The sequence below is a fragment of the Pan troglodytes genome, chromosome 13 (assembly GCF_028858775.2).
Source record: "Pan troglodytes isolate AG18354 chromosome 13, NHGRI_mPanTro3-v2.0_pri, whole genome shotgun sequence".
In the NCBI taxonomy this organism is placed as follows: Eukaryota; Metazoa; Chordata; class Mammalia; order Primates; family Hominidae; genus Pan; species Pan troglodytes.
Genome location: NC_072411.2, coordinates 127,137,461 through 127,155,175, shown reverse-complemented (window position 1 = coordinate 127,155,175; position 17,715 = coordinate 127,137,461). Strand labels below are relative to the sequence as shown.

The following is a 17,715-nucleotide window of genomic DNA, read 5'->3' as shown; positions in this document are numbered from 1 at the left end:
TATGAGCAAAAGATATGGCCAGGCTGCTTAAAAGAAGAAATGCAGTAGGCTAAGAGACATACAGGGTTGCTCAGCCTCACTAGTAGTCATGGAAATAGAAATTAAAAGAACAATTTTAGGGAAGAAAAATTTTAAGATAAATACCATTTAGCAATAATAACAATATAGTGAAAGAAACACGATCACATGGTGTTTGAAATACTCACATCTGTAACTTTTGAAATGTAATTCATAAGACATATATGCTGCATTGGAAATTTTGAATTATCAATTAATAAGGGTGAGGCTAAAATTTTTTCACATTTATATTTTGTAATAATATAAAACAAATAAAAAATTATATCTATTTAAATAGCTTAGTTTTGATGCCCATGATTTTTTTTTCTTTCTTTTTTGGAGATGGAGTCTTTCCTCTGTCACCCAGGCTGGAGAGCACTGGCACGATCTCTGCTCACTGCAACCTCCACCTCCTGGGCTCAAGCGATTTTCCTGCTTTAGCCTCCCAAGTAGTTGGGATTGCAGGCACCCACCACCATGCCTGGCTAATTTTTGTATTTTTAGTAGAGATGGGGTTTCACCATGTTGGCCACACTGGTCTCAAACTCCTGACCTCAAGTGATCCGCCCACCTCAGCCTCCCAAAGTGCTGGGATTACAGGCGTGAGCCACCATGCCCGGCCTGATGCCCATAATATATTGTTAGGAGAAAAAAGCAAGTCACAGAATTGTAGTATGATATCACGAAAGATATAAAACCTATACATATATACACAAATATGTTTATATAAGGCTAGGAAAAGTATAAAAGAATGCACACATCAAACTCATAACATTGGCTACCTCACAAGTTTGGGACTCTAGTGGGAGGGGAGAGATTGATTTTCAACTTATATAATTCTCTTCTGCTGTGATATTACACATAAATTTTGTAATTTAAAAGCTATTTTGGAAAAAATTAGTTAGAATATATTTTTAGTAGAGATGGGGGCAGCTGGGCATGGTGGCTCACTCCTGTAATCCCAGCACTTTGGGAAGCCGAGGCAGGTGGATCACCTGAGCTCAGGAGTTCGAGACCAGCCTGACCAACATGGTGAAACCCTGTCTCTACTAAAAATACAAAATTACCCGGGAGTAGTGGCACATGCCTGTAATCCCAGCTATTTGGGATGCTGAGGCAGGAGAATTACTTGAACCTAGAAGGTGGAGGTTGCAGTGATCTGAGATCGCGTCATTCCAGCCTGGGCAACAAGAGCAAAACTCCACTCAAAAAAAAAAAAAATGTATTTTTAAATGCTGCCAGAATTGGAAGCAACTGAAGCCTGTTGCCTAAACTTGTCTGCAAAAGTTAAAAATCCAACATAATTCTTCAAGTCATTAGATAATTACCTAAAAGACTACTTCAGATTCTTTATTATGATTATTATTATTGTTTTAGTTTGCTGATGAAAATGGCATGTGGAGCACTCAAAATCTCATGCGTGTCTTGCTTTAGGATTCCACCTGTTGGGCTTGTCTTTCTGTCATAGAAGTCAATTACATTCAGCAAACATAGTCCATTATCAGTTGTTTTTAATCCAACTACAATGGATTTATAAATGTTTCTATCGTTTTAGGAACTTTTCATTTCATGGTCCTTTTGCTCTCTTTGGGGGTGTATATGGCATTTGTATATTTCCAGCTTTCAGCAGTTTCCAATTGCTCTCACATGAACAAGTGTTCCTAGCTCGTGGCTCTGAGTCTCTAGAACCCAAGGCTTTCAGAGCCTTGGATTTGGCTGCCAGCCTCCTTCAGCTCCTGCCTATTAACACTGCCTCATTTTATTGCCAGGCATGCTTTCAAGATAGGGGCCAGTTAGCCTGAACTCTAAATTCTGGGACCATTCAGAACCTTCATCCCCAATCTCTAGATCCAACCAAGGTTTCAAGTGTAGCTACTTTTCCAGGGGAAAGATGGCATGAAAAGCAGATAAGTGGATCCATACAACACAAGAGACTTCAAAGGACTATTCTAGGGTTCCCAGAGGCCTTCAGTTTTGCTTGTGCTTCAAGAGCTTCTACCTCACAACTTCAAATGTCCAGATAGATCTTTTCATCTATCCGTAGTTCTCTGAGAATGTCACCTTCAGGTGAGGACAAGTTGACAACAAAATTTGCCTTTATTTTATTATTGCTCCTTGGGGGAAATTTCTCACCTTCACTTTTGTTCCCACCTTAATTCCCTTTCAACTGCTTGTAGACTTCTTTTCTCTCTTGTACCTCAGCGTCTTACTTCTCTAAGAACTGCTCCAACGAGAAGCCAAGTAGAGTGCCTTTCGCCCTAGATCCGAAATATCTGCTAAACTTTTATGTTGCAAAGCTCAGGACAGAACATTCAACTCTCTTGGGCAACATGAATGAATCTTCTTATCATATTTTTTCTCAACTGTATGGATCTAAAATAGAAAAAAAAAAGAGAGAGAGAAAGGAGGAAGACTGGGACAAAACTACCTTATTTCCTGCTAATTTTTCTGTGTCACTAGTACTGAAAACCCTGCAAAAACTCCCATAGTAGTCCTTGATTTTAAGGATAAAGATAAAGTGAAACCTGTGCTTTATAGGATGGGAAGAAGATAAGCCCTGCTTACAAATATCCCGTGATGATAATGGAACATGAATAGTCAGGCCTGGAGACAGCAGATAAAAAGAAAGAGGTCACCAAAGAGCTGAGCTAAGACTGGGAAATGGTCCCAGAGAATTACACTGCAAAAAGTCTTGACCCCAATTGCTAATAGCAGCTAACCTTTATTGACTGCTTACTTCGTGCCAGATACACTTCTAAGCCCTTTACTTGTAGCAATTACAAACATATGTTTGTTATTATCATCATTATCACCTTTTAATAACAAGGAAACTATGTCATAGAAATATTAAGAAACTTGCCCAGCCAGCATTAGACAACCAGGAATAGACAGATCCAACATCTGGACACATGCCACCAGCTCCGTCCCTGGGCTCCTAACTGCGATGCTAACTGCCAATAGGGTGTTTTGCTATAAAATTGCTATGTTCCTCTGGAAAGAAAACTTCTCTGAGTCTTCACCCTCACAGCCCCACTGTGGTTTCTGCTCAGGTGACTCTGATGCATACAGTCAGTGGGCCACACTTTCAGGAACATTGGCTGGATTTTTGAAACTAGATTATGCTAGCACTGAAATGAATTCATTGACGTTTGTAGAGCTTTGTAGAAACACTTGCTTGACCTACCACAAGTGTATTAAGCAACATTATTGGTCCACCCTGTGCTACATTGCCCTGCGGCTCACTGTGGGGTGGCAAGGGTAAATACCATGGTTGCTAGGCAACAGATTGGCAAGAATCTAGTTTCAACACATCCAGCTCAGTAAAAAATTTGAGTTTTCTCTCACTGCTCTCTACTTTGACAATTCTCAGCTTCTCATGAAAGGCATTAGGCATTCTTTTCTTTTTTTTAATCTTGAATGACATCATATTTTAATGGGAGTTCACTAAAATGAACAGCTTCTTCCTTTTCTGTTTTATCTGTTATTAATTCTCCTCCCTATCTCTTAAATGTAAAATTAAACATTCCCCACACAAAAGCATAGGCTTATTTCACATCCATTAAAACACTGCATGTTAACATCAAGCTCTAGTTGAGTACACAGTTGCTTATACATTGTGTGTATGTGAAAACTTTTGAGAACTCTGTGAAATAGGTATTACTGCCTCATTTTACAGCCTAGAAAACAGGCTCTGAATGAATAATGAACTCGCCAGAATTAAGGCTCTGCTATCTTTGACGTCATATTCCATGTTCTTACACATTTTATTGTCTCTGATCCTTTGATAAGTTCCTTTATACCACATGCTCACTAGCCTGACTGGATGAGGGTACTTCCACTCCTCACAAGGGAACATATCCTTCATTTTGGCAAACTATTAACCTTTCTGCCTTAGTTTTTCCATCTTTAAATAGGGATATGAAAAATCCTAATGCTGTGATTCTGAAAATAAATATAGCAATAGTATGAAAACACTTGGAAAACAACTACTGGAGAGCATTGTCTTTATCTGAATCTGCTTAAGTGGCTTAAAATGAACATCCATAACCATAAAAAATATCTAAACACTTCCGTGATAAAACAAGCACCACTCCCACAAGGGGTTTGAGGAGGAGAGGGGGGCAATTAAAGCGATCTAGAAATAGGATGCAAACTTCCTAAGCAAAACTTCTATAACGAAGCTTTTATTTTAATATACACAAAGGGATCATATAAAGTTGGAAGAAAGCTCAGCACACTAATTAAAACCAAGCTCTTGGTTCAGTCTCTCTTAACAAAAGGAGATGAGGGAGCAAAGAATTGAGAATAATACAGTGGCTCAAGAGGGAACAAAGGTCTAGGGACCACTTCAGCTGAATGACTGAGAGAAATACTGACAAAGTACTAAAGTAGCAAGTTACTCTGACAAGAAAGCCCTCTCTGATTTCTGGAAACCAACGCTGCTGCAGGTTTCCCGCGGGATGAAGTGAGGAGACTTCATCCAAGTCTCATTTTGATCATGGCATAAAACTCTTGGGGACTTAGGAGGTATGATAACATTGAAAGAACAGAAGCAGGCTGGGTGCAGTGGCTCATACCAGTAATCCCAGCACTTTGGGAAGCCAAGGCAAGAGGATTGCTTGATCTCAGGAGTTCAAGACCAGCTTGGGCCATATAGTGAGACTCTATCTCTAAAAAAAACTTTTTAATTTGCTGGGCATGATGGTGTGCACCTGCAGTCCCAAATACTCAGGAGGCTGATGCAGGAGGATGGCTTGAGCTCAGGAATTTGAGACTGCATGACTGAGCCATGCGTATGCCACTGAGCTTCAGCCTGGGCAACAGAGTGAGACTCTGTCCGTAGAAAAATAAAAAAGAATAAAAGCAAATACTTATCTCTACAGCCACATCTACACATGTACACACACACACACTCACACACACACCCAAACGATGATGATTATGTACTGTCTTCATCCAAATAGTACTAGGTTACCGGGGCAAGGAAAAGTTCAGATTTTAAGCAAGGGGTTCAAACGAGAAATGAATTCTGGAAAGGAAAAAAAAATGAAAACAGGACCCAAGACTAAATGGTAAATACAAATATGATTTAAGGTGAAGTAAATGTTGTTGAAATCTCTAGCTGTCCATAAAAAATACACACACACACACACACACACACACACACACACAACTCATTTAAATCAGGGCAGAAGCCAACTTTATGTAGGCACAGAATATTCTGCAAGAGGCTAGGTCTGCACGATGTTCCTAAGTGTCTCACACACATAGAAACACACACACACACACACACACACATTCAGAGTCTTTAATTAGCTAATATCCATCAAGACTGTCTTAGAAGGGGATATGAAATGAAACATTTCTAAAATGTATTTGACCATGTAGAAATTCTGTCCATTTTTCTCCAAGTATCTTTAAGAAACACCTTTGAGAAATGCTAATGTAAATGTGATCCAAGGAGATCACCAGAAACTAGAGGCACAATGTAGTTCAAGTAAAACAGAAATCAACAATTGGGTGAACCGGGGTGTGCATTTCATTCAGGCTGATTCTAATGAAGAAAAAGAAAATATTAAACCCTCCAGGAGATCAGATAAATTAGTTGTTTTCTTTTCATGGCCAAACCTCTATTCTTTTTTTTTTTTTGAGGTGGAGTCTCGCTCTGTCGCCCAGGTTGGAGTGCAGTGGCGCAATCTCAGCTCTCTGCAAGTTCCGCCTCCCTGGTTCACACCATTCTCCTGCCTCAGCCTCCTGAGTAGCTGGGACTACAGGCGCCCGCAACCACGCCCGGCTATTTTTTTTGAATTTTTAGTAGAGACAGGGTTTCACCATGTTAGCCAGGATGGTCTTGATCTCCTGACCTCGTGATCTGCCCGCCTCAGCCTCCCAAAGTGCTGAGATTACAGGCGTGAGCCACCGCGCTGGGCCCTCTATTCTTAATTCTTACTGTTAGCATCGAAAATGTCTACCTGTGTTCAGGGAGGTCATGCAATTCTAAGACACAATTCGGTACAAGCCCCAGTGATGGTAGTTCTATGTACTTACCCTCATACAGCAAATTATAAGTATAAATAATGTTACTCTCAGAGTTTGAAGTAATTAACAATGATCATAAATGTCAGTGTAATACTCTTTTAGCTCTTAAATTTCTCCCTTCATTCCCCTACCTAATTATCAGATTAGCCTTTCTCTTGTCTTAGGGGCAAATGTGAATCCAGTGGCATAAACGAGGTATATAAGACTCTGCTAATTGCAATTCAGTTAGGTGGAGCTAATTATCTTTACAAAGAGTGAAATTTACATAGAAATTTCTTGTCCCACTGATTTACTGTTACTACAGATCACATTGTGTTGAAAGCTAAAGTGTATGTGATAAAGAGAATCAACCATTGGATGAAAGATTAGAGGAGGTTCATTACCCAACATGGGCTTAACCACTGGCTAAACACAGTCCCTGCCCTCAAGGTGCATACCATCAGGCAAGAAGTTACAGACCTCCGATTAGATTTCTACGACACACTCTGACAAGTACCCCCTGGAGTATACTACTTGAAGATAAACAAGGCTGGGTGTGGTGGCTGACGCCTGTAATCCCAGCACTTTGGGAGGCCAAGGCGGGCGGATCACCAGGTCAGGAGATCAAGACCATCCTGGCTAATATGGTGAAACCCTGTCTGTACTAAAAATACAAAATAATTAGCTGGGCATGGTGGCAGGTGCCTGTAGTCCCAGCTACTCGGGAGGCTGAGGCAGGAGAATGGCGTGAATCCAGGAGGTGGAGCTTGCAGTGAGCTGAGATCACACTACTGCACTCCAGCACACTGCACTCCAGCCTGGGAGACAGAGTGAGATTCCATCTAAAAATAAATAAATAAATAAATAAATAAATAAATAAATAAATAAAGATAAACAAGTTCAGGTTTGCCTGTCAGAAGAAACAACTAAAAGCATACCAGAGTATGGATTGGTCAGCTTGGGAAGGAATAAGATTGAAGAAAAATTGGACAGATAGAAGACTATTTGTTTTAATAGTCCAGATGCATGATTACAAAGAGCTATACTAACAGATAGGAGACTATTTGTTTTAATAGTCCAGGTGCATGATTACAAAGAGCTGTGTGGCTATGCGATTGTGGTACTGGTAAAGACCTATTAAGGAGATAGCATTGACAGGAGTTGGGGACTGAAAATAAAGTAAAGAAGAGGAATGTGTTTATGACGACTCCCATAATTATGGCTTGGGCTATTACCTAGATGGTGTGCCATTCATTTAAATAAGGTGCCCAGAAGAGAGTGAAGATTGCTGGAAGGATGAAGCAAGGAAGATAACCTTATTTGCCAACATGCAGAGAGAGATCCAAGAAGAAGATAAATACATAGGTCTGGAGCACAGGAAAGTGTGGGCAGTTACTCTAGATTTGAAAATTCAAGCTTTAAACCTGGAAGAGTATGCCCATGAACACCAGAGAATTGGGCTGGAACTGAGAAGGCAAGTCCCTGAGCCACACTCTCACTAAGGGGCAGCAAAGAGGACCCTGTGTAAGGAATGGAGAAGGAGTGGGCAGAGAGGAAAGCGGGGAACAAGGAGATATCGATATCTCAGAATTAAGGAAGAAGGGTCAATAGCGAGAGAAAGTGCATCAATGGCATAAAATGGCAAAGAAGAATCAAGATGGGGGCTCACTGGATTTGGGTATTGTTGTCCCTTTACTTGCAAAGCATAAACCCACTTCAGGAATAAACCCAATAAAAATATTAGAATTCTTCAGGCAGAGTGCCCAACGCATACCAAAGTTAAAAATAGTTCCATAGGCCGTTTATTGATCTTTAAATTGTGTACCAAAATACTGCTTAATATATTGCAGAGCAAAATTCTGTAAACATGAAAAACAATAAGATCCAATGAGTATAATATGGAAAATGAAATCTCTTTGTCTTCCTCTTCTTCCCTTGCACATTTGGACTCAGACAAGTGGCATTTAATTAATTCAGGATAAAATTATGAATATTCAAGATAAGACTTGCGTCCTAAACATAGTGAAGAAAATTACAGAGGAGGGGGAGTTGGCTATAATTTAAAAGTACTTCATGCTGCTCATTTTTAACTGAAAGAAATATATCTAACTAGAATGAAATTTATCTTGTCTCAAGAAAACATGGGGAATTTCTTTTTTTACTTTTATAGTTAAAATAATTCTATATGCTTTGTGTTTAATTTTGGACCACATATTATGTAAGCTGACAAAGAAACCATTCTTTTGACCAAAATGCCTTTGTTTAGTATACTTTATACTAATTTTTGAATCTCATGTGTAGAATAATGTGCACTCACATTGCCCATATATAAGAATGTCTCTTACTAGTTGATTTGGGAGAGTGGGTTGCATGTATAAATAAATTAAGTAAAAATGAATGCTGTTTTCTGATCCTGAAACACTGGGCAGCAAATGAATGACTCATATGTATTTAGCTTTAGACCAGAGCACAGTAAAACACAAATGTACAAGTTAGAGGCTTTGGAGCATAAGAATAAAAAAGAACCCATTTTTAAGTTTGAACCTAAAATTTCAATTGCACTGAAAAATGACCCAGTTTTTATGCCTTACATGAGAGCAATGATTGGATCATAATAGTACCAAGGTGTTTTAGTACCATCCATCATTCATGTCCTGACAAATGACTTGTGAGATCTAGCTGGGAAATTACAGTGCATGTTCCCAGGTCAAAAAGTCTACTTTTATAATTTATTCAACTGCCTTAACACAGCACATTTTGAAAAGAGAAACCAAATATTTTGGTTCACTTTCAATTTACCGTGAATAAAGATACTGAATGAAAATTTAGGCTACTGTAGTTCAAAGCAACAAAATCGTCTTAAAATGATTTTTCCCTGGATTGGCCCTTGATATGACATTATATTTCACAAATGGGCATGCATGCTTATATACATAGTAACAGCATCTTATATCAAGTAGTATTTTTTAAAAACCGGAATCAGTTAAATTAGATTAAATTAGATCGTGCTGTGATTTCTGAAACTGAGACATTCTTATATTTACATTATTTATTTTGCCCAAATTCATTATTTGTACTTCTGCCTCAAGAGTGGGTGGTATAAGTTTTTTTGTTTGTTTGTTTGTTTTGTTTTGTTTTTTTGAGACGGAGTCTCGCTCTGTCGCCCAGGCTGGAGAGCAGTGGTGCAATCTCGGCTCACTGCAAGCTCCGCCTCCCGGGTTCACGCGCCGTTCTCCCGCCTCAGCCTCCCGAGTAGCTGGGACTACAGGCGCTTGCCACCACAACCGGCTAATTTTTTTTTGTATTTTTAGTAGAGACGGGGTTTCACTGTGTTAGCCAGGATGGTCTCGGTCTCCTGACCTCATGATCTGCCCGCATTGGCCTCCCTAAGTGCTGGGATTACAAGCGTGAGCCACCGCGCCCAGCCAAGTTTTTAAATATTAACTGTTCAACTGGTTTGTATACTGCAGAAACTAATTATTACACTTTAAAAGAACACATGGTGTGATCTAGTTGAAGACCAAAAAAAAAAAAAAAAAATGTCTTCAGTGCCTTTTCTCTTTTTCATTAAAATGTCAATGTGTTGGGTGACCCACACATCCTGGTTTGCAGGAACAGTCTCATGTTCTAAGGGTCAGCCTTGCTAATAGTGCCTCTTTCCACTCTGAAATGTCTCAGTGTGAACAATAAATTATCTGGCCACTCTTTCAATGCATAATTTGCCTAAACTCAATTTCATGATGCTTCATTTTCAACATTTATACAATAGCCACAATTACTTCTCAACTTTATAAAGAACGGCATGAATACTAAAATTGCCACCATCGTTTTACAAATACAGAATTATTTCCAGTGGTGACTAAGGGCCAAAATGAACACCATTTATGCTTGCATTAATCTTTCTGGCAAGAACCTAGTCAGGTAATTAAATAAACCTCTATAGCCAGAAAGAAAAATAATTTTGCATCTGAAAAAAAAATCTGTTACTTGCTTATTACTATGTAGCCAGAATTCAATAATCAACCCTTTTACGAGATGAACAAATTGCATTGCCAAACCCAAATTGCTATTTGAGGTATATAACATGATTTGAATTGATTCTAATGATTCTCTGAAGCAGAGGAACAAGGAGAAAAATGAAATATTTTCTTTACAGCACCTTAGGGTGTTCTTTATAATAGCCCACTCATTTTTAAACATTTAGATTTTTAGAACTTTCAAAGTATCATTTGTTGTCATTTCCAGAAGAAAATGATACAGATGATCATTGATTTAACAAATAAATATTGAACGTCCACTATAAATAAAACCTCATACTGGAGTTGATATGTCCTTTTAAAAGGCTGTGTCTAGATGAGTGAAAACAAGAAGATAATTCCAGCTACCAGAATCCACTGTGTGAAACTAGGACCCCAAGGCTCTCAGTTCATGGTCAGACAAGGACTGGACCACATTATCACTCATGTGGAATCATGGAATCTACCTGGTGAAGTAGCAACATTTCTCTATCTCCTTCAAAATCACCTGTAGTACTTTTTACAATGTAGATTTCTTGGCACTCCCTCTAGAGATTCTGATTCCGTGGATCTCAAGTGAGACCCAGGAGCCTGAATTTTAATTATCCACTCCAAGGACCATGGACATATACTTTTTAGGAAACTCTATCCTCATGGCACAAAAGCCTTTGACCATGTTGACTTTGGCCTGCTTTTTGGTGTCTAAACACATACAGGCAGAGATGGCAAGCATAAAAGCTAACTAAGCAAACGTAATAAATGAAAAAAGATGAGCCAGGACATCGCTGTTTGGAGTAATTAACCATCTCAGAAAGCTCTTGCTCAATATTCACAGCCTTTGCCTTTGAAGCTGACTGTGGCAGCCTCCAGTTGAAAGGGGATGAGGAGCTGGCATTTTAAAACAGGTGCCGTGGGCTGGGAAGTCAGTAAGGGAAAATTGGAGTCATTGTCTTACTGTAACAAGCAGAGTTGTAGCCTATGACTTTGAATTTGCAACAGATCATTTCAGCTTAGATTTTGGACAAAGAGGAGCTGTAGTCATAATTATAATAGTTTTTAATGATCTCCTTAGAGTGACTGTGTGGGCTGGAACAAAGAATAGAGAATAATTTTCTATGCGTAACATTTCCAAAATGCCATAACTATGTAGGAGAAATGGTTATGTGTTTGTAAAATGCACTAGCTTTCTCAAAATCACAGAAATCACAGATTTAGAAGCATTCTTAGGAGTCATCTAGTCTAACTGTGATTCTCATCTACCCACCACCAGATATATAAAGCCTAGCAAATAAAATCAGAAGTAATTTCATTAAACAGAACCCTTTGATAATCAGACCTAATATATTTCTCAAAGACTTCATTTTTAATAATCAAGGAATATAAATTGTTATTATTAACTGTTGTGAATGTGAATTATAGATTGAAACAAACTTGCTGGGAAAACTGATGTTGTTAAGCAAGTACTTATTGAGTGCTTACACTATGCTAGGCGCTTCACACGAATTATTTGATCCTAGCGAAGGTGGTATTACTTAGGCAGATAAAAGCATTTAGAGATATTAAGCTATTTGAGATCCCACAGCTATTAAATGGCAGAACCAAAATTCAAAACTAGGTCTGTCTGATTCTAAAACGGAAACAGAAATTTTACACAAAACATCCAGAATGATGGTCCAAATGTGCGGTTCATTTTTAAGGTTTGCAACCATCAAACAATTTATAAATTAGCGGAATAGACTTTTAGAATCAGACAAATCCAGTTTGAAATTGTATTTCTACCACCTATGGGGCCTAGGTCAAAGATCTGAACCTCTGCTTGCCTCTCTAATCTATAAAATGGGAATAATAGTCTCAAAGAATGCTTAAGACTGTGTGCAAAGTGCTTAGTAGTACAGTATCTGACAAACATTTATAGCTTTAAAAAAAGAAAGTTTTGTGGGTTTTTTTTACTAATATCATACTAATATAAGAAAGTGCCACATTCATTTTTGTCAGTGAAATTCAAGACTAGCATATCTTAGATTCGGCTACACCTGTGGCATATTGTGAACATCATGCATAACATGCATGAGTGTACATGTTTATCATGGTCAAACATAGGTACCATCAATAGCAAGAAAGGGCAGTGAGTAAGTCATTGCATCTGTGTCCCATTGAAACCTCCAGATCAGAAAGTGTGGAGATAGAAATGATGCTGCAGAAATTTCTAATCCAGTCCAATATTGTGAATGCCCAAGAGCTAAATCTGAGATCCAAACAAATAAAATGTCTCAACCAAGATCACATCAGGAGTCAGTCCTAGTCCCAGGACAAGAATAAAGCCTTCTATCCCCTAGTTCCCAAGGCTGTACCCTCTATTTTCATTTTGCTAACTTAGAATATACACTGGTTTGGCAATTTTCTATTTTTATCAAAGAATCCTTAAAATACTTTGAGCATTCTATCCTAACAAAATAATCAAAATAGGGTGGTATAGGGGGAGAGTAGGAGGGCCATATGCATGACGATATACTCTGGGGCATTTTTTTTCTATAATGTCCCAAAATTGGAAGTAGCCATAAAAACGACTCACTTTGTTCTCTCCTTTACATCTTTGCTCAAGTCTCACCTTTCCTGTGAGCTCCATGCTAACCAGCCTATATAAATTAATTCCCTTGTTCCAAATCTCCCAGCCCCTTTCCTTTGTTTTATTTTTCCCATGACACCACCATTTTCTAACATATAACACAATTTACTTAGTTTTTAGTATATTGATCAGCTCTTCACAAGGAGGTCAATCCAAGAGGGCATGGAATTTTGTTTTTTGTTAACTGCTATATTCACACTACCCAGAGCAACTCCGGGTAACCTAGTAGGCTCAATGTTTGTTCAATGAATTCGTGGATGAATGATCTCCAAAATGAGGAGACTGGGCTAGGGAATTAGGGGATAATATTTTATTCTACTTAGTTAAAGTGGTTATAAAATTAGAAAGCAAGTGTAAAAATCTATAGAATATGTTATGAAGTAAATAAAAAACAATATTCATATTCAAATAAATACTTAGGGGGAACTACATTAAAAAAGAAACAGAAAACGGATTGAACAACAGAAAAAGGACTGATAGGGAATGCAAAAAGGGAGTGGGTTTTATGCTCTTCTTTTTCCATTTTAAAATGGATTTTGTTTCATTTGAGAACCACAGCAAGATAGAAAGAAAGAAAAGGAAAGGAAGAGAGAGGGGATGAGAAAGAATTATAACCATGAAAGTTCTGTCTCCTTGGCTTGGGATACTGTTGACCTGTATGCTCCTTGTCTAAATCCCTGGCATCTTTATCCAAAATGAAGATAAAACATTTCAGCAAAGGAGCATATTAAGGCTCAATTATCAGCCCGGTGCGGTGGCTCACGCCTGTAATCCCAACACTTTTGGAGGCCAAGGCAGGCGGATCACGAGGTGAGGAGATCGAGACCATCCTGGCTAACACGGTGAAACCCCGTCTCTACTAAAAATACAAAAAATTAGCCCGGCGTGGTGGCGGGCACCTGTAGTCCTGGCTACTCCGGAGGCGGAGGCAGGAGAATGGTGTGAACCCAGCAGGAGGAGCTTGCAGTGAGCCGAGATCGCGCCACTGCACTCCAGCCTCGGCGACAGAGCGAGACTCCGTCTCAAAAAAAAAGGCTCAATTTTCCTCTTATTTCCAGAAACACGTGCTTTGCAGAATTGGCTCAGGCATTGGCAAGTTGCTACAGCTCACCATACTGTTTTGTTCAAATTCCCCATCCATTCCAGTACTTCCAGATCCCCTGACTTCCCTTTTACTATCCTTCTCTACATTCATCTGTCTTGCCACTGTTTCGTTTTTAAGTTCTCCTTTTGTCCTGCCTTCATAGCTGTCATCCTCCTATGCCCACCTCTGTCCCAGGGTCACTCCTTGTTTTGTCCTCAGTCCCCAGTTTGTGTGTGGGCACCTCCCTGAACAAATAAAGCCGTGGTACTGAGAGAACTCCAGGCCAGAAAAATCCAGAATAGCCCCTTCCCCTCGCCCTGCGTTTTTCATGCATCTCGAGCCTCTTGCCTGGAACATGTGTTCTCCGTCCACCTTTCTATGATGTGCACTAGGCCACCCCCCTCCATCCTTTCTGCAAAGGCAGTGCTAACGCTTTCTTTGCTGCAGCAGTCCTGCACCTTACCTATTCCCTTCTTGCTTACAAAGACAATCACAGGTCTTTACTCCTCACAGTGCAATAGGTTTATTACTCTTCATTTTCCCCCTAATGCTAAAGAACAGGTGTTCATATAATCCCAGTGATAGCTGCTTACTCCCCAGAATCATGTAATTTTAGAATAGAAAGGAGTCTCAAAAGCCATCAGGTGAAATCCCATTACAGATCTATGATCTGTACAGTGCTAGGTGCATGGTAGGTGTTTGGAAAATATTTCCATCCATAAATATTATATAATCAGTCATTACGTACCACTATATGATAACTGTTTTGTGCCATTAATGTTTCTAAATCATTTTTGCTTATCAGTTATTCACATCTGTTTATAAAATCTATGAATAAACTGGAGATCATTATGTTAAGTGAAATAAGCCAGGCACAGAAAGAGAAACATCACATGTTCTTACTTACTTATGGGATCCAAAAATGAAAACAATTCAACCCACAGAGAAAGGGAGTAGAAGGGTGGTTACCGGAGGCTGGGGTGGAGGGGAGGTGGGGATGGCTAATGGGTACAAAAAAATAGCTAGAATGAATGAATAAGGCCTACTATTTGATAGCACAACTGGGTGACTATAGTCAATAATAATTTAATTGTACATTTAAAAATAACTAAAAGAGTATAATTGGATGGTTCATAACACAAATGATAAATGCTTGAGGGGATGGACACCCCATTTTCCATGATGTGGTTATTACACATTACATGCCTGTATCAAACCATCTCATGCACCCTGTAAATATATATACCTGCAATGTACCCACAAAAATTAAAAATAAAATAAAACAAAATAGAACTATGAATAATCACAGAGAAAGACTGTGCCTTAGAAGGCATGAGATAAAACTGAAAAGCTAGTTTCAGGCTAACAGGAGCAATGATACAAAATGGAAAAGATTGGTTACTGAAGTAAGAACAAGAAGGAATGGGCTAAAATCATGACAAAAGGCTCTTATATAAATAATAACATCTTTTCCTACTAAGAACTCTTAGATCATGTCAGGGCTTGCCAAAGGAAGCTGAAAAATGATGGTTCTTGAGGTTAGCAGCATATCTGGTAGGATTCAGGGGCAATTAAACTAGTTTTTTGATAAAGTAAAATAGAATAAATATGTTAAATAGTTCCCCCTATTTAATGGAAGAATGGAATGGAAATGGTTAGATTTCCGTGGGAAATTGAAAATGATTGGAAAGAGCAAGCTCCTTATCTACCTTTAAGTTGCTAGCATTCACAGCACCCCAGAGGCACAAGACCTGTCTTCATGGTACTTTTTGCTTAGGCAGTTGATTATTTTTAATGATATTTTTTTCTTTTTTTTGTGAGACGAAGTCTCACTCTGTCACCCAAGCTGGAGTGCAGTGGCGTGATCTCAGCTCACTGCAACCTCCACCTCCTGGGTTCAACCTATTCTCATGTCTCAGCCTCCCGAGTAGGTGGGATTACAGGCACCCGCCACCAGGCCCGGCTAATTTTTGTATTTTTAGTAGAGACGGAGTTTTGGGGTTTTGCCATATTGGTCAGGTTGGCCTTGAACTCCTGATCTCAGGTGATCCACCCGCCTCAGCCTCTCAAAGTGCTGGGATTACAGGCAAGCGCCACCGCGCCCAGCCTTTTAATGATAATTTTTATATTAATAATTGTCATTTTTCTTTCTTTCAGGCTTGTAAATTTTATAGTTCCCAGTGGCATGTGGTAAACTACAAATATGAACAATATTCTGGAGACATTCGACAGCTACCCCGGTAAGAACCTGTTATGAGCACTTATTGGTCTTTTCCAAATATAGATGACATCCTCTGTTCTAGTCCTGCCATTGTTCATGAATACACGTACATTAATCTTCTGTCAAGGCACATTTTCCAAAATGTATAAGTAAGAGTCAAGATAGGACATTTTGTTCAACATGTGTAGTTTGCATCATCACAGAGTTTGGATTCAGATATAAATATACTCTGATTTAATTTTTTAATGTAGTTTTGATGTTCATTTATCATTGTATTATTATTCTGTGAGCTGTTTTTTCAATAGCAGGCACAAGAAGATTAGAAAAGTACCATATGGCCAAATAGTTTTTCTGACAATATTCTGTATAGCATTCATATTTGTTACTTGTTTCATGCATTTTCATGCTGGGATATCAGAAGTCATGAAAATAAACAACTTCCACAAAAGATATATATATATATATATATATATATATATATATATATATATACACACACACACACACACACACACACACACACACACAACCAAAAGGAAAATAAACACCTAATTTTGTTCCTGACTCTCAGGAACATAAACCTTTGGAGAAAGTAATTTTGTTCTGCTTCTGCTCAAAAGTCACCTCCGCAGAAAAGCTCACCTGACTACCTGAATAAAAATAGAAATTAATTCAGTGTCTGTTTCCCCTTCTAAAGTAAAAATCCCCAAAGGGCAGGGACTTTTCCCTGCAGAATCCCCTGCAGGCCTGTAAGAAGAATGCCTGGCACATAGTAGGTGTGCAGTACTATAATTACTTATTGGATGAACAAACAGAGTAAATGGCAAATTTTAAAATATAATATTCCTGGATGGGTTTGGAGTTGCTCATATTTAAAGAACTTCCTTGAACTGGTACTACCCAACTCACTGGTTCATCAAGCTAAGATTATGTAAATAATTCAGAAAAACACTTGAAACAATCAAAAGTTAAGTTTGTATTAACACTCTCCTCAATGAAGCACTGATATGATACACATTGGACCTAATTTTTAATAGACACATGGTACAGAATTGGGAACCACTTTGCTATATTTCCTGTGGCCCCAGAAGCACCTTTTCAAGACTTGTATACTTGGAAGCATTGCTCTCAATTTCCGAATGCGGAATTTGAAAGAGGGATTATGAACTAGATTTAAGAAGGTGACATTTGATCTTGGATATGAATCGACAGTAGCTGCCAACATGGGCATCTTGGGAAAGGATTCTGGAGAAGCAGCAAGGCAAAGACCCTGAAGTGGTGGGAACCAGTATGGTCACTTGAGTCAGGAAGGCTAGAGCTTAAGGATGAAAGGGGCGTAATAAGATGAAACCAAGGACCTTAGGCAAGGGACCCTGTGTGCCCTGGAAAGGAGCTTGGATTTTACTTTCATTGCAACAAAAGCCTTTGGAAATTTCAACCAGGGGTGTGGCATGATCTGGTTTACCTCTTTGAAAGAACTCTTGGGCTACTCTATGGAGAATGGGACTGCAGGGGTGGCAATCGAAGAAAAAGACAGGAGGAGGCCATTTATTTTGGGGTTTCATTACCGTGAAGAGAAAAAAAGTATGTCCCTTCTAAACTGCAAATCTTTTTTCAAAACACTGAACAGTAACGTTTATCAGATCTTTGAGCATTCTTTTTGACTTGAATCCCTGCTGATAGACAAGCTCTT

At 38.9% G+C, this 17,715-nt stretch overlaps 1 protein-coding gene across 23 annotated transcripts in view; it reads left to right on the top strand.

Annotated features, from left to right (window-relative positions):
• The window catches only part of DOCK10 (dedicator of cytokinesis 10), a 277,887-nt gene that overhangs the window by 128,942 nt on the left and 131,230 nt on the right, over positions 1–17,715 (top strand). For all 23 annotated transcript variants that reach the window (XM_063790807.1, XM_063790806.1, XM_516126.9 and 20 more), the window contains exon 4: positions 15,959–16,041. In XM_063790807.1, the coding sequence (XP_063646877.1) occupies positions 15,959–16,041 (83 nt within the window). The remainder of the gene's footprint in view (positions 1–15,958; positions 16,042–17,715) is intronic.